At 45.2% G+C, this 24,176-nt stretch overlaps 1 protein-coding gene and 1 long non-coding RNA gene across 12 annotated transcripts in view; both read left to right on the plus strand.

Annotated features, from left to right (window-relative positions):
* The window catches only part of CTBP1 (C-terminal binding protein 1), a 2,306,313-nt gene extending 2,297,433 nt beyond the window's left edge, over positions 1 to 8,880 (plus strand). For all 11 annotated transcript variants that reach the window (XM_085642592.1, XM_085642594.1, XM_085642593.1 and 8 more), the window contains one exon: positions 7,779 to 8,880. In XM_085642592.1, coding sequence (XP_085498718.1) covers positions 7,779 to 7,962 — 184 coding nt within the window. In that variant the 3' untranslated portion in view covers positions 7,963 to 8,880. The remainder of the gene's footprint in view (positions 1 to 7,778) is intronic.
* A 46-nt stretch (positions 8,881 to 8,926) lies between these two features.
* The window catches only part of LOC146863171 (uncharacterized), a 187,981-nt gene continuing 172,731 nt past the window's right edge, over positions 8,927 to 24,176 (plus strand). Inside the window, exon 1 of the long non-coding RNA XR_014978221.1 lies at positions 8,927 to 9,022. This is a non-coding gene — a long non-coding RNA (uncharacterized LOC146863171). The remainder of the gene's footprint in view (positions 9,023 to 24,176) is intronic.

Genomic DNA, 24,176 nt, shown 5'->3' on the forward strand with positions numbered 1-24,176 from the left:
TGGTGCTTCAGGCTCCAGGGGCAGGTAATCTTGGATGTCACTAGGAGATGACCCCTCACCCAGCTGGGAGACCACCAGGCCTTAGCCTCCAGCCCTGGTCACAGTCAGAAGCCTTACAGAGCTCCCCCTCCACGGACAGCCCATGAAGCTGCTTGAAAGTTGACAATTGTAGCGACCTTGAGCTCCCCTTCATGTATTTAATTTCTAGACCCCAAATGTGATCCAGGGCTGAATCACTGAAGTTTGGTTTGGGAGCCTGCTTCGTTTTGAAGTGCCCTATCCTCTGCCCTTCCTGCATAAAGCAGTCTGTCAGAGCAAGAGTGACTCCGCTTATATGACCTCCCACAACATAGGCCATATAAGTGACTAGAAGTTCACACCTGGATGTCAGCCATAGGGATATGTATATCAAAAGGTTACTGCAGGGCCTCAACCTTACTCTTTATGATTCTCTTAATAGCCCCGTCTCCTTCCTGAGATGTGCCCAGGCACCTTTGGAGTGACCATCTCGGAATCAAAGTCAAAGAGCACCATTTGAAATGTGCTAGACAGCCTGGCGCTCCTTCCTCCAGTGTGTGTCCCACCCACCTCACAGGAATGAGGCAGTTAACAAATCTAAATGGAGAGGATTCCTCTATCTCCACTCAGCCCTGGGTCTCCAAAAATGGAACCCAGAATCTTCTATGCATTGTACCATTCACAAGCACACATACTGAAAGCATTGTAGGAGTGGCTCAGATTCAGTCATGTCACTAAAACATTATAGAGAATGGTACAGCCATTCACAATTTGTATCACCTCCAAAAAACTGAATGGGCTGGGGAAGAATCCGTCTTAGATCAGCTGTGCACTAGAAAGAGCAAGGTTGGAACAGAGGTAATGATGTTTCATGCACCCCCATGTACCTGATGTAGCCCCAGCACTGCTGCATGATCAAATTTAAGCAAACATAAAAACACAAAATTGATGCGTTGGAGGAATTTGCATTTACCTTGAGGGTTCTCCCAGCACTGTTGACTCGTAATGGAAGTTTACTGTTACCCATCTCGGTGGTACTCATTTTATCAACCTTGAAAAGATCAAATGTTTTATGGATCCACAGTGATTTGAACCTGTACACACGATATAAAACACAGATCCATGTAATGGATGTGTTAGTCAACGGAGTCACTATCTCTGGCTCAATGTAATCATTTTATCAAAATTAAAATCCTATATTTCACCTCTAAAGAAAACAAATGTTGACTGGAGGCCTGGGCAGTCTAGCCACCTTATTCAGTTACTTGACCTGTAGGTCTAGTGGTATTTTGAGTTTTTTTCTAGACCTGACATTGAATATGGATATATACATGGCTCTATGGAAGGCTTTGGCCGAAACATGCAGGCTATGTTTTGACTGCACGATGCACTTTGTTTGCTAAAATATCCTAACAGATGAAAAAAAAGGTATTTTTAATGTCTCAGAGTTGTGCCGCTTGCTGCTCCAACCAGAAGAAAATGGGTTTTGAGAGGGAGGTGGTTTAAAACGACCCCGAGCCATCCCCCGTGGCCTAAAACTGCCCCAGCCACGAAAACTGTCCCTCCCGCGCGAGCCTTAAATACTGACCCCACGCTCTAAAAACTTCCAGGCACCGCACCCTAAACACTGACCCCTACCCTTTAAAACTACCCTGACCCTGGCCCCCCACCCTGAGGCCTAAAACTGCCCTGAAATCTGACCCTTTCCACCAACGCTGGCCTGAAAAATGACCCGACGCCCTAAAAACTACCCAGACCCCCCTGCCCTGAGCCCTAAACCCCACCCTCTGCCCTGTAAACAACCCAACCCCCTGAGCCCTAAAAACCACCCCAACCCTGAAACCCCTCCACCCCCCAGACCTAGACTTAGATGAGCACCAGCTTAATTACAAAAGGTCACATTCTACTGCACAGTATCTTGATTTCTGCAACTCAACATTCATTTGTTCCACATTGTGTTCCCGGCCACCAATAACTGCACATTACATATTGCAGTCTGGGAACTCTAATTGTTTTTCCCTAACAACCAGAAATAATGTTTTTTACGCTTGAGAGTGCCCAGTGGATTCCCATGTGTTTCACACTGGCCCCTCCTAGCCTGCTGTCTTCAGGGACGCCCCTTCAATGTATTATTATCACTTCTTTAAACAATGTGTCTCGACAGCGCGCAGGACAGCAGCAGTCCAAAGCTCAATTTCACAAGTGCCAATGTGAAAGACATCTATGCAAATTGGATTGGAAACAAGTTAACTTTCTGAAATCATGCGAGTGAGGAAAAACCTTTTCCAAAATAAATAACCAAATCTATCAAATCACCCGTGTGTTAAGAAAAAAATGTATAGTTGGTGGTCAGTGGCAGCTGCTCCCGATGTGACTAGAAAGGGCAGCCAGGTGGAGGGGGGTATAAATGCATTAAAAAATATGTATCCAAATAATAAATTATGACTTACCTGACGCTGCGTCTGCTCCATCTTCCTCCTCAGCCGATCCTTGACTGGTGCGCACTGCAGAGGCCCCAGATGCCAATCCCAGCACTTATCTCATGCTGAGAATACCTGCTCAGCGGCCTGGTTTGCCGCTCAGACAGTACCTGGGAGCCTGTGTCTTTTCTCCACGCAGCTGTACAACACAGCTGGGTGGAGAAATGCGGAGTGCGCATGTCGGTTTGCCCAGCCTAAAATAGCTGGCCTAAACGCCATGCGCACTTGTAGTGCCCACAACTCCTCCTTTTGAAGCTCAGAAGGATAGCCCGGTCCCGCCCTGCGACTCGGCTACTCAGCAGAGGGAACAGTGAAAAAGAAAATCGTAATAAAATTACTTTATTATCATGTTCTTTTTCACTGTTGCCTCTGCTGAGTAGCAGCAGTGGCGCGACGCGCCTTCGCCATAGCGGAGGAGCACCCCGTGTAGTGGCTTTCCCACGACTGTGGTGACTCTCAAAGCAAGGCCTTCTGCCACTGCTGACCTTATCTGAGGGCTGCTCGCTGCTGCTGGTGACGTTTGTGGGGCCCTTTGTATGCACAGGTCAGAGCGCCTCCCTCCCCTCACCTAATTTGCCGATTCCGGTGTAAATTAGAATTGAGGGGTTCTTGGAGGGGCCGGAGGGGAGGGGATAACGAAGTGGAACGAAGGCAGAAAAGGTCATTTATGCAGCACCAGGAGATAACAGACTAGCGCTGGCGCCCTTGAAATAAAATTAGTTATTTAAAGTACGTTTCTGGGCAAGTTCAGTGTGCCCCTCTACAATTAGTCGCCCTGGGCTTGTGCCCAGCTCGCCCATGCTGAAGGCCATTCCTGCCCTCAAGCACATTTCAGAGTGTGCTGCTCATGTATAAGCACATGGCATGGGTTGCAGGACCTACAAGAGGGTGTCCAAATCAAGTAGGGCAAGGAGAAATTCACCTGCTAACTTTATGCCGCGCGCTTTTATGTTTTTAACTATTCCGCCAGATTCGTTTTACTTTTTTCAGTATAAAGCCTTCTTGTGCAATACCAAGGACCTGAACAGCGAATGTGCAAAAGACTTGCAGTGCTATTTTTGGATGTTGTTTTACTGCAATTGGGAATGAGTTAAGTTGGAGGAGGTTTCAGCTGCGCAGTCGAGGGGATTCTAATTTACTTAAAATCTATGTTGGAGAAATGCACAGCAGGAAGCCTCTTAGATGTGTGCACTCCAAACCTCCATGGTTCATGTCAAGAGACTACACAGAGAAGACAGGCTTCTCTTCAGTGTATCCTACACATAGACCAGACATACTTGGGCTATTTATAGACTCACCTGGCTTAGTCTTCCTGAGGCCTGGTGACGGGACTGCTAAGGCACTCGCACCCAGCAAAACCAAAGGGGATGATGGGCGGAGTGATGAACAATGCAAGCACTCACCCCCAGTCAACTGATCTGGGTTTGATCCATCATCATTCTTTAGCTCACTCCGCCACCCCAGTTCAGACATGGCCATATACAAATCAGTCTGACCCTGTGCCTCATGAGAACAGTCCAGCCGGAACTGCCAAGCCATGTCTTCCCTGGACCGGAAACAAGCATCCTGGGACCGGTTTCTGGCTAATCAACCGTCATCAGCCAGGCTAGCTTGAATCCAGTGGCAAAGTGAGCAAAGGACCCATGTCTGGGCATACCCTGCCAACTTAGAGCGAACAAAGCAAAACCAAAGGGGATGATGGACGGAGTGTTGAACAATGTAGGCACTCACCCCAGTCAACTGATCTGGGTTTAATCCATCATCATTCTTTAGCTCAGACATGGCCATATGCACTCGCACCCAGCAGCTTAAACTCGAAGAAAGCTACTGGACTCCTCCCCAGGCCCCAGCCCACCTATCCGAAGATAATCAATAGGAGTTGCCGGTTGGAAGTGAAGGAGGCCGAGTTCACTGTCACACCTACTCCTACATTTTTCCAAGGTGCCTGCTCTGCCCCCGGCCATTTACATTAACAGAGATCTTTCAACCCTGCCCTGGGCCATTTAAATAACGCCCAAAATAAAAATATATTCCTGACAGTGACACAAACCTTGTTCGCTATGTTGTCACTGCTCTGGCTTATGCCTGCAGGTGGAGGGTTTCCTCGCACAGCCAATGCATGTGCAGGGCCACAGGCCATCTGTCTCCACACCCCCCCTCCCAAACCCCCTCCTCTCCCCGCAGATTTAGGCAACTTCGTCACCGAGCAGCAAGCACAGTTTATTGCTAGCTGATTGGTGTTTCTTCTAATCCTTTTGTTTCTCCCCCATGGTGTGTAGGGCGATGCCCACTGCGCCCATTAATGCCAGCCATCCCTGCTAATTTGAACTGCGCAATGTTGTCAAATATCAAAGATTTTGAGTTTAATTTGTTATTGATGTGGCCAAAACATGTATGCAAGTAGTAGCAAGCTTTTCAAATCTCAGATACTGGCATCACCTAATTTACTGTTGTAATTAATTATGGATTAAAGATTAGAATTGATGAGAAGAGAAGCGCTTATGAGAAGGAAAGGCATGGTTGGCATCGGGAACCGCAAAGAATGTAAAGAGAGACTCAGAGGTCAAGGACGAAAATAATGCAGACATGTAGAAGTGCAAGAGACAAAGGGACATGGTTGATGCTGCCAATTCATCACGTTGAGAGCTTAAGGATCTCCAGAGATGCCAGTTCAGCTGCACATATCCAGGAGTAATGGAGGGATAGTTGCCATGGAACCAAGCTACAAGGCTGGAAATTATTCTCAAAGTGGACATGGGGTTTGAAAATTCATGAGGCCCAGAAAAGATTGTGTGAGGGTTTGAAAGTATTGCACATGGTAATCTAGGACAACCACTTCAAAGAGGAAATACTGATGGCACAAAAATATCCCATTGTGCCACGGGAAGGAGCATCAATAGGATGACTATCATGATGGGACTGGAAAGGTATACACCACTGATGCCAATGTCTGGGACTGAAGAAAAGAGAATTTTAAGAACTAGCAGCATAGAGTTCCTAAAGGCAGAGAGAATTGTAGTGTGGGCAGTGGACCAGAGACTGGGTAGCACAAAAGGAGTTTGCAGCACAATAGTACATTAAAAATGCACAGTGTAAGGCTCTGGCAACTATACTGTTATGTGAACCACTGAGCCATTCACAGTGGATAGATGATTTGCATAACATCTCTAGATCCTTCAGGTACAGTGATGCAGGATAGTTCCTGCCATGCTACTTTACACTGACACAAATGTTCACATGAAGTAATAGATCAGTGTTACAAGAGGGAATGTATCTCAGAACAGCACTCATTTATCACCAATTCAAGGCCAGGTCTTAAAAACAAATAAGGCATATTACAGAAATGGATTGCTGTACATGTTGAAGAGAAAAAACAGGGGCTCAAAGAAAACATGCAACAGTAGAATTATAAAAAGAATGACTATCAGTGCAGAGTTAGATACAGCAGAATTTGTCTAAATAGAATGCAATGAGATGAAGGCTAATGGGAAGAAAAGTAATGAAGGCCTGCAGGGTAATGTTTTAAGATTAAAAAAAGGGCAATATGTAGGGAAACGGGACACTTCCAATTAATAATAGCATGGAACTTGAATCTTGTAAAATTTGGGAATTATCTACTGGCATAACAAATGGACAGAAAAAGGCAATTAGCCGGCTAGCATACGAACACTGGAACCCTCAGATACCTATATTCTCAGATGATGGCCCTGTGAACTTAATGATCATTATTAGGGTGTATACCCTGTGTCAATCCCTCTCTCTTTATTTGGATATGTTTTATGAGAGATAAAGAGAATTGGGGTTTGTAGAAGTAATGAAGAGAGAGACCCACTTGGTTAACAATGACATTAAGAAGACCTCCAAAGAAGCAGGCATCTAACCAAAGTACCCTAAGGAGGAGGTCCCGATATGAGATGGACAGAAATCCCCACATGAGACCTGCAGATGAACGATGGGTAAAGTGGAGCAGTTGGAGTTATAACATGGATGGTCCCTGTGTGTGAGAAAGATCTTTGTAGAAAAGAGTAAGTATGACCGCGAGTACGGTGGAAAACCTGAAAATACACAAAAGAACTAGAGGTGCAAGAAATGGAGTATTAAAGAAAGGCGGTACAGTTCATTCTAAGCATATAATATCCATCCAAGTACAAAGTGCCACCATTAATCAGTTTGAATAATTGATGATAGCGTAGAAAATCTAATCCTTTAGTCGCTAAATTTTGAATAAATCTAGCCATGTGGGAAATATAGCGGTGGTACAGCTACTGAACAGCATGCTGCAAAGGAGAAAATAAGGAATGAAAAAATAGCCTTCAGAATTGTTCCATGTAGTGTGTTTCCTATAGCTGTGAAGCACCTTCGAGCCTGGGGGCTGTGGGTTAGACGGATAAAGAAATACTTCAAAAAACCCGTGCATCCCAGGTGGGGAGAGCCTCCCTATCAGTTATGTACAGGCAGTGCTATATTCCCTTGCACATGTGACTAGTTACCTTGGAAACAGTGTTGAGCAGGTCCTTGCAACACTTCTTTGATGTACACTAGGATGTAAAGAATGGGAACAGTGGCTGTAAAAGTGAATTGAATCTCCCTGTAGAGCTAGACTTTCACGAGCATTCCTGTGCCTCTTATACTGTGTATAAATCACCAGGTTGAATATATCTCTGTGGTAGGAATGTATCTCGCTCGCTGTCTTCCATTGGTGGCTGGATCGGTGTGGTGCAGCCTCTGTTCTTTTAATTCACTCACAGATAGTGCAACAGACTGAAACAGAATATGTGTGATTTACTTATTGATTCAGATTTCAGCTTTTTCTTCGTAGGATGCTTGCAGTGATCTATAGAACAGATCTGTTTCCAGGTAGACTTGTCTTTAGGCATATATTTATCCATGAATAATCAAACGTTCTCTACTTGCATGATTCCATCAGTTATCATTCAAGTATCTCCATGGCATATCCTTGTCTAAAACACTTGAGAAGTTTGGACAATTGTTTTCTCAAGGATTGCTAAGTCTCTTCCCATGGTGGAGTGGTTCCTGAGGAGATGGGGTCATGGGCAGGGAGGGAAGATGTGCAGTAGCCAGAAAGCATCATATTACCTTGGATGTTAAGGATTTTATAATCATTAACGTGAACAGTAAAGAGGGGGGTACATCCGGCGAGAAAGGTCCCAATTGAGCAGAATCCAGATTTTCATTCTTTCTGAATATCTGTACATTTCTGTGAACAGAAAAGCACTAGCACTGCTCCTAAATGCACCTTCTTCTTTTGCTCCCTACTAGGTACCCTCCCAGTGTTGTAAACGTGGCTCCAGCAGGCCTCCCCTCAGCAGGAGAAGGAATAGTGCCCAGCGCCATGTCCTTATCACACGGCCTCCCTCCCGTGGTCCACCCGCCACACGCTCCATCCCCTGGCCAAACTGTCAAACCAGAGGCTGACAGAGACCACCCGAGTGACCAATTGTAGCCCACGAAACACAAAAAAAACAGCATTCCCAGCATTGGAGATTTCAACTTCGGAGATTACGTGGAAAAAAGCAAAATCTGGATTTTGAATAGAGGCAAAACCATTAACTTTTAAAAGACCATAATTGTTTTAGAAACTGGTCCAAATATACAGTATAACAGGAAAAGGCGTGGTTGATGAAAAGAAGATTAGGAAGCTATGTTCCTCCGTATAAATTGTAGTTTGTCCCTGTCCAGTGGACTGAGTCACTGTTTCTGTGTCCTATGAGTTCTTTGTTAAACAAAAGAAGTTAGTAGTTAATTATATCATGAATGTACTTGTCTGTGTACAGTTTTTAGAACATTAAAATGGTTCGTTTGCTTAGCTGTCAACAGAAAACACACAAAGGAGATATTCAGCAATCCAGTTTTGAAATGAAAACTAGAAAAAACCTTTCTTTTATATGTTTAAACATGCCCAGAAACAAGGAAGTTGGCAGATTTCTCAGGACAATGAAATTTTCCCATTTTTCTTTCTACGCCGCATAGTGCATTGTTTTTTCTACCTGCTTGTCTTATTATTATTATTTTTTTTAGAATAATTTAGAAACAGAAAAAATCTATTCTCATTTTTGGCATGAATTCCTTTATTTTCAAATGAAGACCACATTACAAAAATAGTGTGAGGGAAAATGTGAAAGCTTTCCTATATGAGCAAGCATCGTGCTTTTCTGTCACCAGTTGAAGTGTATTTTGTTGGTGGTATGCGGAAAAAACAAAAAAGAGGGCACCAACCTACTATAACAGTAGCAGCATTTCAATGCCTACATTGACTCCCTCCTGGTAATGTAGTAGGCTAGCAATATTTTGGTTAAAAATCATGTTTGTGACTGTAACCATTTGTATGAATTATTTTAAAGAAATAAAAATTCCAGACAAACATACCGTGTTTTCTTCATTTGCTACGTTTTGTTGTAGTCTTTCTATTGGCGCTGTGTTTCTTTTCTTCTCTTTACGTTTTTAGGGTAGGTTCAGCCCTCTCCGGGATTTTTTGAGGATAACACACCGCTATGCCGTCTTGGGTAAGTAAGCAGTCTAGCGTAGAAATGGAGGTTATAGCCTGAATATTAGTCTTTATGATGTAAGGAGAGTAAGGAATTCGTGAAAGACCTCTTACATCTCTGCCAATATATTTGTTTTTCCCTGCATATTGATCGAGGCAAAGTTTTTTTCTACTTATGCCGCAAATTGTATTGGAAGATAAACTGTTTGTGATCATCATAGAATGCTAGATAATTGAAACTCGATACTTTTTAATTTCTAAAATATGCTATAAACTAATTCCTGAGCACTTGTTGAATGCTAATGAGGAGCTATTTTTTGTACTGTATATGTTTGCTTCCCAACTCTCAGAATGTGTATATGACTATCCCTTCTGATCGTCCTTGTAGGTTACTGGCTTTTCTGAAGTTGTCTTTTCTGTGCTACCTTACTCCTACAGTAACAAGATAGTGGCTTGCCTTACATCTAGCCTTAAGATGCCAAACACCTTCTCATATTGGGCTATAATAGGCTAAATCATTGAATAACGTCTCGTTTTGTACATGCAGAGGTGAAGTCAGCTTGTTGTGTTGAAGTGCTTCTTTTATCTTCCAGTGATTTAAGTGATATGCCCAAAGAGAATACCACCGCACTGATCTGAGATACTAGAAGTAGCAGGGAGCCCAAATGACCCCAAGACTCTTGACTGTTCCTGAAGGAAAGAAAGCTTGTGCCATGCCCAGAGGCCCATAAAACTCCAGGAAGAGCGCTCCAGTCTTTGATCTCCAAGACCCCTGTCCTTTCTGCTTTGACCTTCAGTTTATTATTTCCCATCCAGTTCCAGGTTAAATGTAGAGTCTGTTTATATTCCAATTGTACAGCAGGTGGCTTAACTAGACCAACTATGTGTCGTCTGCGTACATGTGTGCTTTAATCCCTCTCTTTTCAAGTAATTTGCAAGGAAGGGGGGGGGGGTCAAATACACATTCAATAATAATGAAGCGTGGCAGGATCCTTATAGACCGCACTGACTAGAAGTACAGTTGACCCCAAATATGACCCCAGCTTGAATGACTAGGTACGGTCAGTCAAGATTTATCTAAACCAATGTGGTGCTTTGTCCTTTTTTCCTCATGACACGAGGTAGTCAATCAAATGAGTTACTTACCTTCAATAACAGTCTTTTTGGTAGAGACTCCTTCTTGCTGCAGAATCCTCACCTTTTGAATATTCCACAGGCATCAGACTGGATACGGAAACATTTTCAGCAGTACCTTTGCATGCCGGTAGGTGGCGCTGTGCAGCTCCGCACTGACGCCGTTCCGCGCTGGAAATGAGCAGAGCCTATATAGATGCCACTCCTGCATGCTGACATCAGTTGCTTTGAGACTATCTCCGCCCCCAGATGCAGAGCCCCAGTAGCAAATTGGTTGTGACCAGTGCGCAGATTCCTACACTTGGTATTAATGGATAGAGTTTAATCACAAAATGAGGAGGATGGGAAGGCCGGTGAGGAATCTGCTGCTTGATATTCTCTACCAGAAAGAGCTTTACCAAAGGTAAGTAACTTGTTTTTCTGAAAGAGACTTTTAGCCACAGGTTCCTCACCTTTTGAATAGATACTATAGCAGTACTTAGTCGGGTGTTGGTGTGTGAATGGACTAAAACCAGAAAGTCCTGCAGGACTGAGCACGCAAAATGCCCCTCTCGGCAAAACTGACTGTCTAGACTGAAGTGCTTCAAGATCGTATGGAGGGACACCTACTTAGCTGCCTGGCAAATGTCCAGGACAATGACTCTGCATGCCAACACAGTGGTGGCAGCTTTGGCCCTGGTAGACTGAGCACATAGTCCTTCCAGAGGCTGCTTTTTGGCCATTAATTAGCAGATCTTAATGCAAAATTAATTGGTCTTCAGCACAGTCTTGCCTTTATTACTCCAGAGAACAGCACAAAGAGCCAATTGTCCACTTGATGTTCTTTGGTGTGATCAATATAAAAGCTTAGAGTTCTCTTGGAGTCCAAACGCTGGCGTCTCTTGTCTTCCTTAGAGCAGTGAGGTGTTACATAGAAACTAGCAAGGTCATGGTTTAACTGGCAGAGTCTCAACTTTAGGCATGAAGTATGCCCTTGTTTTCAAAACCAGCTTGCTTGGGAAGAAGGTGGTGTATGTTGGGTTGACAGAGAGAGCTCATTTACATGCCGTACCGATATTAATGCGATGAGAAATGCTGTCTTGAGGATGAGAAGCTGCAAGAGACTGCTGTAAAGTGGCTCAAAGGGATTGCACATTATTAATGTGAGGACCAAGCTAAGGTCCCAATGTGACATGACAAAGGGAGAATGAGGAAACAAATGTTGCAAATGTTTCAAAAGCGCATGGAGACTTAAACAATGAGGACTGATCAGACACCCTTAAAAAGTCAGATTGAGTCATAAGGTACCTTTAAACTGTGCCCAGAGCAAAGACCTGCCCAGTCAGGAACAAAACAAGCAACAAAACATCATATAACTTTGCCTGGGAGGGGTCCATATGTCGACTACCACACCAAGCAACAAATTTGCCCCAATGACAAGCATATACAGTTTTTGTCTAGGAATGTCTGGTTGCCAAGATGACATCCTACACCACTGGAGGAAAGTCTAAAGTGTTCACTCGCCACTGAATCCCCAAGCATGAAGGTGGAGATTGCAAAGGCTCAGGTGCAGAACCCTGCCCTGCTGCGGCAACAGTAGGTCTTCCTGGAGGGGCAGCTTGTTGAGAGGACAGTTGCTCAAGCGCAGGAGTTCTGGATACCACACCCTCTGTGCCCAATCTGATGCCACTAGGATGACTTGGGGCTCAGTTGCTCCAGATTTTCTTGAGAACTTAGGACAGGAGTAGCATCGGCAGAAAGACATACATCAGTCCTGAGTTCCACTCAAGGCGGAATGCTTCTACAAGAGAGAGCTACCTTGGAAACTTCAGGACGCAGAAGTGCTGACACTGCACATTCTCAGTGGTGGCGAACATTTCAATCAAAGGTTCTCCCCATTCGCAAAAGATACCTTGCCCTACCCACAGATGTTACTGCCTCTTTTGATCTGCTTGGCGCCGCTGGCTGAGCCTGTATGCCCTAGCATGAACTGTTTTGCCAATTCACCAAGAACCCACTACAGAAACCTCATTGATGTGCAAACTCATAAATTGGTGGTCAAGGCTAGACGATACAAAGGGGCGCAGTCAGAAGAAACAAGAGTAATACAAACCAGAGTTTGGCTGTCAACTTATATATTTACTTTTTTAAAACTCTGCAGCAAAGAAATGGCAACGAGGACAAATTTGACATTCAGTCTTTTCTGGTTTAAATGATTGCAAAGGCTGCATTTTCAAATATCTTATGGGGTTAAGACATCCTCTGCAGAGATATGTTTGTGCCCAGGAAATTTTAGGGGATAATAGTGATGGTCAGATAACTCTGGGGGTTAATGCAGTTGCTGGAGAGATCTGTATTTTATCTAGTTTCAGTTTTGACTCAATGTTGTATAGAGGGTTAATGCATCTCCTGTAAAGCACATTGTGTAACATGCTAATCAAAATTCTTTTTTTTTAATAGATAGGTAAGTGGGTTACTACCTTTGACACATCTGTTGTTACATGCAGTACATACATTGCAATCCTATTATAGCAAGTGAGCTATGAACCAGCATCAACAAGCCTCTTGCAAACTGCAAGGCATGGGTTTAGAACCTTATTGCTATTTTTCTCAATTTGTTGTATAGTGCTGCTGAAAAGGATTCCTTTGCAAAGAAATACATTTTTATGAATACAGTCAGCCCCAACACCACTACATTTTAAATCCATAATTTTTGTTTCTCCGAGTTATGCACTATTACTATATGCCTACCTTTTTCCAGTAAATGCATGTAGCTTATATAGGAAGGGTAAACAAAGTCAATAAGCATTTGCATTCACGCAAGTTTGCGCTATTGTCATTGTAAATGACAATGCCTTTTATTTATGTTTTGGGTTTTAAAACCTAAATGCAAATGCGAGACCTATTGCATTGCAATAAAGGGCCTTCTCAACCGCTTGTTAGATTGTAAATATCCGAGGAAGAGACCAGTCTGTGACGTCTTCAAAGTAGTGATAAATAGTGCAGTGAAGAAGATGTGTAAGTGTTGTAAATTACACAGACACAAAGTGTGAAGTGAGAGTTACATATGATCCAAGCTATAAACACTAACAAAGCGTTCCGACACCTTTCGCTCTGTGATTACACTGTCATGGCTCAGGAGGAAGAACGGGAGGGTTATTTCTCCACTATTGAATCTTTCATAGATTCACATGCTTGTAACTTCCTCGTCGTCATGGTGGGAGCCTCGCGGCAGATAGAAAAGAAGTACTATGAAAGTACATTAGAAACCACCAAAGGGAAAAAAAAACTTTAACATTTGTCAGCATCTTTGTTGGTCCAAACGTTGACCAATCGGAGATGAGCCCTAGACCTCAACGCCCCAGCAGAGCCACCAGACCTCAGATTTATAACCGCACGTCGTGTGTAAGGGAGTCTCCCTGAGCTCTGCTCAGTTGGTCAATTAGTGAACTTTTGACCCTGCTAGAATCCACCTCCAGGTACTGTTTGATCTACCTTCTTTACTTAAAAAATGTCAGAGGGATCTAAGAAGATGCCTTTTAGACCCTGCAGATCTTGTGGGAAGGCAAAACATTTCTCTGATGTTCCCCACAAGGACTTTCTGTATTGCTTTTATCCCAAACATACAGCCAAGGACTGTAAATATTGCAGGACCCTTTCAGCAAAAACTCTGAAGGATAGAGAAGCCATGTTGTTGTTATGGCTCCAGAAGAAAAAATCTAAATCTGATGTGGAAGGGAGCCCTGGGCCATCCTCAGCTGAGAGGAAACGTAAAAATGAGGGCTCTACCTCATTGAAGGCTGATTCTAAAAGATTAAAGGCGGAAAAAATCTCATCTGCCGATAAAGCAGCTCTAAAGCAAAAAGATTCTGGCTTAAAGAAATCTGCTGCTGCCTCTCTGCCTATCACACCTCTAAAACATGCTTCGTCAACAAAAAAAGCTCAGTTGACAGACCCGTCGTCGAGAACTTCAGCCAAATCCCCATTGGTGTCTGTGGCGACGACCGCTTTGGGGACTGGCTCGACGACGAATATGGCGACGACAATTTCCTTGTCGATGGCATTGACGACGGCCACGTTGAAGGAAGCACCGTCAACGACGTCTACGGCTCCGTCAACGATCACTTCGCCAATGACAGTGTTTAAATCCCCCCTCTTCATTGCCTGTTTCGACCACTATCACTTTCAGACGTCTTCCGTCGTCGACAAATCGAAAAGAGGACTTTATGAGCCTCCAGTTTATCCAAAAGTCTCCAGGTTTGTCGTCTTTGGCAAAGATATCACCTCTGCCTCCTTCTCACCTTCTTGATACGGAGGAATCTGGAGATGAAAGTGTGTTCGGCCCAGCTTACAGCCCTTCTCAGCTCAGGGTTAAATGCCAGGACACAGATGATGAAGAAGCAGCACAGGGGCAGGACACTTCAGAGTACTTGGAAGGGGTCTACTCCTTCACAGGTCGTCCACAGGCCTAACGTTTTATGATTCTTTTCAGGATGACTATCCATATGAGGCTTTCGAAGAACGTCAGGAGACTAGAAAGGATTCCATGCTGGTGCCAACCTCCCTGGTCACCGACCTGAGACACATGCTCAACGATTATTACAAGTGATTTCCGGATTCTCACACTCCAGTTCCGCTGACGCCCGGAGGTCCAAGTATTCAAGTACCGCCACCACTAGTGGTTACTCCACCTCCTGCTGCGCAGGTAGAGAGACCGGCTCCTTGCTGCATTACAATTCAAGAGGATTACATCGAGAGTCAGATGATCAACCTGAAGAGGGTGAGCTCATTCAGGATCCAGACTTAGTTGGTCAGGAGTGGGATGATTACGTAGCTCCATCTTTGCCGTTGCCCTCCCCCTCTGGGGGATATTGGGGGCTTCCACAAATGACTGGAAAGGGCTTCTAGGAGATTTGATTTGCTTTGGCCTTTATTATTTTAAGGATCCGGCCAAGAAATCGGTTCGATCAATACCTATCATGGATTATATATGGAACGAAGGATTAAAGATTATGAAAATACGGCCTCAGTTCCAGCTGTGCTGCCGAGAAAGGAGAAGAAATAAAAGGAACCCGATTCAGCTACGGCATGTTTAATTGGTCATCCTCGGCCAGATTCCGTAATAACGCAAGCTGCGCAGAGGCGCTCCAGGAATCTGCAATCTCCTTCTACTGTGCCTCGGCAAAGAGCTTGACAGCATAAGCAGACGCTTCGCTACTATGGCCGCTACTTCCATCAAGACCTCTAACGCCTTAGCGATTTTGGGGCGATACGACTGTCAGTTATGATCAGACCTTGCACCTCTTCTTGAATATCTTCCTGAAGTTAAAAGGAAGGAAGCGAAAGACTTGCTACAGGAAGGTGCTAGAGCTTCATCGGAAGTGATTGACTCGACAATGGATTTGTCTTTAATTGCCTTTAGACAAATGGCAGGAGCCGCTTTTCTCCATAGACCGGGCTGGCTGAGGGCGACGTCCTTCCGCCCTGAAGTACAATCGAAAGTTGTAGACATGCCCTACGAGGTGGAAGACATGTTTCAGAAACGCATGGACTAGGAACTACAGGGTACCAAGAAAGATACTGAGACGGCACGTTCTTTAGGCACGTTGCAACAAAGACGTCATCAGTCCTTTCGTGGAGGAAGACGACGAGGTCAGTTCCAACAAAGATCGTCCTATCAGTCTTATAGATTTCAGCTGTATTCCCAACAATCGTACAGACCGCAATGTGGAGGACAGCAACAACAACAGCATTTTCGTGCTTCCAATGTGTCATACAACCAACAATCAGCTAGATGTAAGCCTTTGGCACGAGGAAAATCGCAAGACCCATCTAGACGACAGTGACGTTTCTCTTCCGCCAGCCACCTCATCTCAACTTCATCCTCTGCAGTCCCATCATCTTTCTCCTCTTCTGAGTCAATCGCGAGCCCTTACAAAGGACAAATGGGTACTAGATATCATCCACAGCCTAGAATTTGTTCACAAGCCTTCTCGGAATCCGCCCTCAAGGAGAATACATCATCATCTTCCTTTGCTAAAGCAGGAAATCTCGATCTTGCTGGAAAAGGTGGGCGATTGAAAAAGTTCCTTTCAGTCAACGAGGGAAATTCTTCTATTCCAATTTCTTCCTCATAAAGAAAAAGTGTGGGAAATGGAGACAGGTCATGGGCCTCAGACAGCTGAACAAATACATCAAGAAACAATCATTCAGAATGTTGTCCCTGCAAGACATTCTTCTATTGGTGAACAAGGGAGATTTTTTAGCGTCCCTTCTCGACGCATACTTCCACATTCCTATTCTGGCGAAACATCACCAGTTCCTGAGGTTCGAGGTGGCTGGGGATCACTATCAGTTCAAGGTTCTGCCCATCGACCTTCCATCAGCTCCCAGTGTCTTCATGAAATGTATGGCTCCGGTAGCGGCTTTTCTAAGGAGGCAGGGCCATCAAGTTTATCCCTACCTGGACGACTGGCTGGTGAAAGGGCCAACGTTCCACTCTGCAAGAGAGTCTACACTGGCCTGACAACGGCTTTTCGCATATCTAGGCTAGCAACTCAACGAGGGACCCCCTACCGCTCCACCTCAGACAGACAACATCACTCCCCTTTTTTACCAGAAACCTCAAAACATGGCTCTTCGATAGACATCCTCCTTGATGAACTGGAACCTGCACCTCCCCTCCTCCCCAGCACCTTGAGACCCTAATGGGTGAGTAGCCGTGCTCAGCAAACACTTGATTGATTCATTGATGCCTGAATCAAAGTCAGAAACCTATTTTTCTCTGAGCAATACTGGACACCAGGTTTATGAAGTCGTTTCCTCCTTCAGAACGCAAGCACAAGATAATGTTCTTAGCAACCCTCCTGCACGCAAGCGAGTCCACTTCTGTAAGAGTGTTCAAATCTTTACTGGGGATGCTGTCATCATACATCCCGCTAATTCCGAATTGTCGGCTCCAAATGAGGCCTCTTCTAGAGCAGTTGGACAAGCAGTGGATTCAGGCACAGGGTTCCTACGAAGACATCATCCTTATCTCTCAGGCAATGAAACAGGCACTGTCATGGTGGGAGAAAGAATGCAATATCTGTCCAGCCATATCGTTCCAGGTGACACAGCCCAGTTATGTAATGACCACTGATGCCTCAATGGACCGTTGGGAAGCGCATCTCCAAGAGTTACAAATCCATGGAAAATGGTCCGTTAGAGAAAAGCTACTACACATGAATCTCTTGGAATTGAGGGCAGTTTATCTAGGTCTGCAGGTGTTCCTTCAGAGAATCCAAGGCTCCTCTGTTCTGGTGAGAACAGACAACACCACAACGATGTTCTATCTAGCCAAACAAGGGGGCACCAGGTCTCTCACGTTATCGGACCAAGCCCAAGAAATTTGGAGATGGCTAATTCAGCACAAGATAACGTTGCAGATAGAGAGCATGTCCCAGGCATGGACGAGTGGGTGGATTCTTTAAGCAGAACCAATTCCCAATGTCAGGAATGAGATATTGGAAGCAGTTGCGGTGAATTTTCAAACTATGGGGCACTCCAAATCTGGATCTCTTCACGACAGCAGGCAACAAGAATTGCAAAAAGGTCGCCAGCAGGTTTCCTCAGGCCAACTCTTGGGGAAATGCTCTGCAAATGCAGTGGACAGGAATGTTCGCATACGCTTTCCTGCCATTTCCCCTCATCCCAAGGGTGCTGAGCAAACTTAAGAAGGAACCATGTCATCTCATTCTCATCGCTCCGGCATGGCCAAGGCAGTTTTGGTTCCCAGAGCTGCTTCTGCGTTCCATCTCTCCACACATTCTCTTTCAACCATGGCCAAACCTGCTGTCCATGGACAACAGCCAGATTGTTCATCCTCAGATAAAATCTGAGTTTATCAGCTTGGAACCTCACGACTATGAATTTACAAATCTAGACATCGCTCCAAATTGTAAGTCCATCCTTCAGCGAGCCAGAGCTTCTTCCGCTAATAGGGCATACGCTGCGAAATGGAAAAGATTTTGCTACTGGTGTGTGGAAAAGGACATACATCCTTTCTTCTCGTCCCCGAAGCAAGTATTGCCTTACCTACTTCACTTAGCAAAGTCAAAATTGGCTCCTTCATCAATCAAGCTACACCTAGCTGCAATTTCCAGGTTTCGCAGGAAACCATCAAAACTCTCGCTGTGGTCAACGCAAAATAAGTAAAGAGCTTATAAAGGGCCTTTTCAGAGTTTTTCCTCCATTAAAACATCCAGCATTTCCATGGGAATTAAACACAGTCCTTTCTCAATTGATGAAATCGCCCTTTGAGCCGATCCTTAAAGCTGCCTTAACATAAGTTTAGTTGAAAACGGCTCTCTTACTGGCCCTCACTTAGGCTAGAAGAATCAGCGAGATTCAGGCTTTCAACGTGGCTGAACCTTTTCTACAATTTAAACAGGACAAGGTAATGTTGAGAACAAACCCTCACTTTATACCAAAGGTTCCAACGTCTTTTCACTTAAATAAGCCGGTCAAGCTCACTACATACTTTGGAAATCCTTCAACCTCTGCCTAAAAAGCGTTGCATTCTTTGGATGTAAAACGATGCATCAAATTCTACTTCCATAGAACAAAGACTTTCAGGAAATCGAACCAGCTCTTTGTTTCTGTTGCTTCTCCAAGGAAAGGTCAGGCCCTTTCAAGGAACAGTATTGCACGTTGGATCTCTTCTGCAATTGTCTTCGGCCATAATAAAGCTGGAAAACCCCTGTCTGCAAAGGCATCTGCGCACTCCACAAGGAAGATGGCAGCCTCTACAGCCCTCTTTGCTGGGGTATCGCTTCCAGACATAAGTAGAGCGGCAACATGGTCTAACGTGCATAGGTTCACCAAGCACTATTTCCTGGATTCAGCCTGGAAAATGGATGCTGCAGTGGGGCAAGCGGTCCTGAGACATCTGTTCACTTGGGGTACAGCCTATTTAGATCTTTTACCTCTGTTTTACTTTTTTCATTTGATTTAACAGTTTTACATGTTTCTAGTTATTTATCTGGATTTAATGATGCTTATAGATCTATATGTTTCTATATGCTTTTTAAATGGTATGTTCATTTTGTGTGGTTACGAAGGTCTTCACCTAGTCACAACGATTTAAGAAATGCCACTGCTAGCTACTCTGATACAAGCATGGGAATCTATGAAAGATTCAATACTTACCTGTAATCTGTGGTCCTCCAGTATTGATATCTTTCATAGATTCACATGCGGCCCTCCCTCCCTCCTCCCCGTCTAGGCTTGCCACTTCTTACCTCATACTACTACTTACCTTAGCACACTTGTGCATGAAATTTGAGGTCTGGTGGCTCTGATGGGGAGTTGAGGTCTGGACTCGTCTCTGATTGGTCGAAGTTTGGACCTACATAAAGATGCTGACGAACGTTAAAGTTTTCTTTTCCTTTGGTGGTTTATAATGTACTTTCATAGTAATTCTTTTCTATCTACTGCGAGGCTCTCACCATGATGGGGAAAATACAAGCATGTGAATCTACAAAAGATATCTACTGGAGAACCACAGTGTACCGGTAAGTAACTTGTTTTTTTCTGCCCTTTCCTTAATTTGAGTGTGCAGTGTGGCATTGCACAATGTTATTGCTATCTTTGGCCTAATAAAAACACTCCAGCTGTAGTAGGGCCCTGGCTTCACCTCCTGGTGCAGGGCGGGCTGTGCTTTATGGCAGGCATGGAGGGATGGTCTCGGCTGCAGCTCCGGCCTTGTACAGTGCCCCTGCTATTACTAGTGAGCGAGAGGCGCTGAGGTGGTGGTATTGGTATTGGTTCTGGTGGTATTGGTGGTGGTGGTATTGGTGGTGGTGGTGATATTGGTGGTGGCGGCATTGGTGATGGCATTGGTGGTATTGGTGGTGGCAGTATTGGTGGTGGTGTTGGTATTGGTGGTATTGGTATTGCTGCTGGTGGTATTGGCGGTGACCGTATTGGTATGGGTGGTGGTGGTGGTACTGGTATTGGTGGTGGTTATATTGATGGTGGTATTGGTGGTAGTGGTATTGGCGGTGGTATTGGTGGTGGTATTGGTGGTGGTGGTATTGGTGGTGCTATCGGTGGCGGAGGTGGTGGTATTGGTGGTGCTATCGGTGGTGGAGGTGGTGGTATTGGTGGTTGTAGTGGTATTGGTGGCAGTGTTGGTGGAGGTATTGGTGGTGGTGGTATTGGTGGTTTTGGTGGTGGTGATATTGATATTGGTAGTGGTGGTGGTATTGGTGGTGGTGGAGGTGGTGGTATTGGTGGTGGTGGTGGTGTTAATAAAATAGGCTTTTGAAAACAACCCGACAGATGGCTTTGGTACAGATGACATGTAACACAGATATGCTGTTAGCTTCAGCCCATTAGCACAGGATTATGTGCTACCTGGAATTCACATGACTTAATTTGCTAATAATTAGTCCACCCTCAAGAGGCGGCCTATACAGTTTATCAAGAACCAATTGCCCCATGCCTCTACCCCCATATCGGCTCCATTAAGAGCTTGTTCAAATCAGCAAAGTAATCATGGCAGTGTGAGCTTCTTGGGAATCGCCACCCAGCCCGAGGAAAGAGTGGAAGTGACATACAGAATGGTACGGACCCACGAACCGAGCCCAGCACCTTGTAGATATTTCACTCCATAAGATCGCTGTCCATATGATAAATCTGCATGCCCAGGTATGTGAATGTAGCAAACTGCCACAGAAGCCAAGTTTGGGGGCAACACCCCTCTTTTGTGCTCTGGAATCGGGCGTATGTGGAACAGTCAGGGCTTGACACAATTCACCTTGAGACCGACACCTACCAAAAAATAAATTAGCAGTGTCATCAGCTCTGGGAGCGAGGCGACGACGTGTAGGTAGACGAGAGCACCATTGGCATACAAGGAGACCATGTAATGAACTCCATGTGGCTCAATCCCCCACTGTTGTGCATGCTTGCGCAGTTTACAGGCCAACAGCTCCATGGCCAAGGCAAAGATCAATGGAGAGAGAGAGAGAGGACTTCCCGGCCTAGTGCCCCGCTGCATGTTAAACCTGTCAGAGAGCAACTGCCCCTTCTTAATAGTCCCAACCAAGGGTATCAAAGCTTATTCTATATCAAGCTATACTGCCACCGGTATCCCTGTGCGCTCTAGGTCAGCTCTCATCAGACAGAGACGCCAGAGAATATTAAGGAAGATTTTGTGGCCAATGGAGAGCATTCTGTTCGCTAGAACCTTTCCTAGGATCTTGCAGTTTAATAAGTATAGCGTCCAGTAAGAGTGAACATCCAGCGGGTCCCGGCCTGGCTTGGGGAGCACCACTATTATGGCTTCGCGGAGTTTGCCTGGAAGTTGCCCATGCTCCCACACTTCATTATAAACCTCTAGTAATCTCGATTAGAGGGATGCGCTAAAGGTAGCATAATATTCTACCGGTAGGCCTGGTGTGCCTGAAGTCCCATTACGAGCTATTTTAGAGATGGCCATACATATCCCTCTAGAAGTCCCCATAGACAACCATGCAGGTTGTCAGCGGAAGAGGATGCTCCCACTGCATAGAGGGAAAAATAAAAGTCTACGAAAGCATAATTAATGTCCCCTTCAGTGTTGAGGATCTTGCCCCATCCAGTCGAATCACCCCAATGGGCGGCTGTTAGACCTGGCAGCCTTGACATGGGGTTCCCCTGCATTTTCTGCCTTTGCCTCCTGTATTTTTACTGTGTGATGGATTTTGTTTTGCTGGTCTAAATGCTTTGGGCACTTTGCCACTGCTGATCAGTGTCAAAGTGCAAGTGCACACTTAATAAATTGTTATTATGGATTGGTGTTTCCATGATTGGTTTATTTGGTTTACTATTAAGTACCTAGTACAGTGCACCATGTGTGCCTTGGGCCTGTAAACTGAAAGCGGCTAGTGGGCTTGCAGCACTGATTGTGCCGCACACACAAGCAGCCTTGCAAAAAGGTCTCAAGCCTCCCATGGCAGTGCCTGTGTGCAGTCTAGTACTCCCATGTCGACCTGGCAAGTGCACCCACTTGCCAGGCCTTAACCTTCCCTTTTCTTACATGTGAGTCACCCCTACGGTAGGCCCAAAGTAACCCTGTGAGCAAGGTGCAGTGTATGTGAAAGGTAGGACATGCCCTGATGTGTGTGGCATACTATCTCTTTTTTCACTATTATAAGGCTGTCTGTCCCATAGGATAGAATATGGAGTTTGCTCATAACATCTTATGAGCATTACTGCCCATTGGAACAAGATTGGAAAATAAAGTTTGATATGCCTGAACTCAGAATGTTAAGATTCATCTTTTAGTTAGGGTGATCTTTACATTCTGGGTTTGAAAATACCACTTTTAAAAAAGTAGGTATATTCTTGCCTAACTATCCAGTGTGCCTCTGCTGGGTTGTATATTGACTGTCTGGCTTTGGAGAGACAGGGGCTGGGGATGTTCATTCTTTTCAGACAGCCACTTGGAGGGGTTAGGGTGAGGCCTGCCTTCCCAGAGTGAGTCAGGGCTGGGCTGACTACACCTGGGCTGAGTAGGGGGAGGAGATTTCTTTCACACCTGAATGGGCCTGGGCTGCCAAGGACAATGCGGTCTCCCCTCCTGCCAGGAAGCTGCACCAGAGGGGACAGAACTGGTTTTGGCTGGGCAAATAGCTTCTCTTCCCTCAGAGAACAAAGGATTTTGTACTATAAAAAGAGGGGCCCAGACTTTTAGATCACTTCTAGGAATCAAGAGGAACCTTTGCCAAATCAAAGAGCTGGTGAAACTGAGTAGGAATACTGCCCCTGTGCTGCTTGCTTTCTGGTGTTGGCCTGCAGTGGCTACTTTCTGCCAAGGAAAGGAGAAGAACATTGCTGTGTGCTATGTCCCCTGCTTGAGGAAGATCTCCAAGGGCTTGAAATAGAGCTTTTCGCCTCTCCTGAAGTCTCAGGGACACAAAGACTTCACCCCCAGCCCTCCCCTGAACTCCTTTGCTGGGAGTTCTGACCTGCTGAGAGGTGCCTGCCAGTGTTCTGGACCTCTGGAGGTTGTTTTGGGGCTGGAAACTGCAAAAACTGTGGAAATCAACGCATCGTCTGTTTCAGATGCATCGCAGCAGTTCGAGAATTTTCCGACACATTGCCACCACTGTGCGACGAATCCTGTGCATTGATCTCCGACATCTGAGATCACCGCACCGATTCTGACGTAGGCCCTTTTGTGGAAGAACCGACGCATCGAGGGGACGCGGCTGAAATCATCGCAGCTCATCCCTGGTCTTCACGCATCGCGTTGCACAGGATTTTCACGCATCGCATCAAAGCGCCAAGTCTTTCTCATCTTTGGGGGATGCAGTAAGAAACAGACAAATCACCTCCCCACGCAGTAAGAAACCGATGCATCACCTCCTCTCCGGTAAGGAACCGACGCATCACCTACCCTGTGCAGCAGTAACTGACGCATCACCTCCCCCGGAGCAAGGAACCAAAGCATTACCTTCCCTGAGTGTAAGGAACCGACAAATCACCCTCCCTGCAACCCTTTTTGCTTGCATTTTTCTACGCATCCAAGGGACTTTGTGTTAAAGTGTTGCATCCAGAATTTTCTTGGAACAGAACTTTTTCTACCTTTTGAGAATCATATTTTTGGTACTCTATTGTATATTTTTGTCATTTTGGTTTAGATGAAGATTACTTCTTTTTCTAAACTGGTGTGGTGTACATTTGTAGTGTTTTCACTGTATTACTTTATGTGTGCACTAACGCTTTACACAGTGCCTCTGAGGTAAGCCTGTCTGCTCGTGCCAAGCTACCAAGGGGGTGAGCAGTGGTTATTTTAGAAGTGTATCCCCCTTTCTCTGACTAGGAAGAAGGTCCCCTACTTTGACAAAGGTGCAAACCGTTGCCAACTGGAGACCCCAATTTCTAACAGCTGCTGTGTCTTGGAAACCGCATTGGGTTTGAAGTACTGAGTAAGGTGCTTAGCCAAAGTCTTACAGATGGTGCGTCTAGGAGCTTTACATGTTAGTTTGCGGGGCCAAGCCCTTACCCACCGCACCGACATCTGCAATGAG

Source organism: Triturus cristatus, chromosome 2_2 (genome assembly GCF_964204655.1).
Source record: "Triturus cristatus chromosome 2_2, aTriCri1.1, whole genome shotgun sequence".
Classification (NCBI taxonomy): Eukaryota; Metazoa; Chordata; class Amphibia; order Caudata; family Salamandridae; genus Triturus; species Triturus cristatus.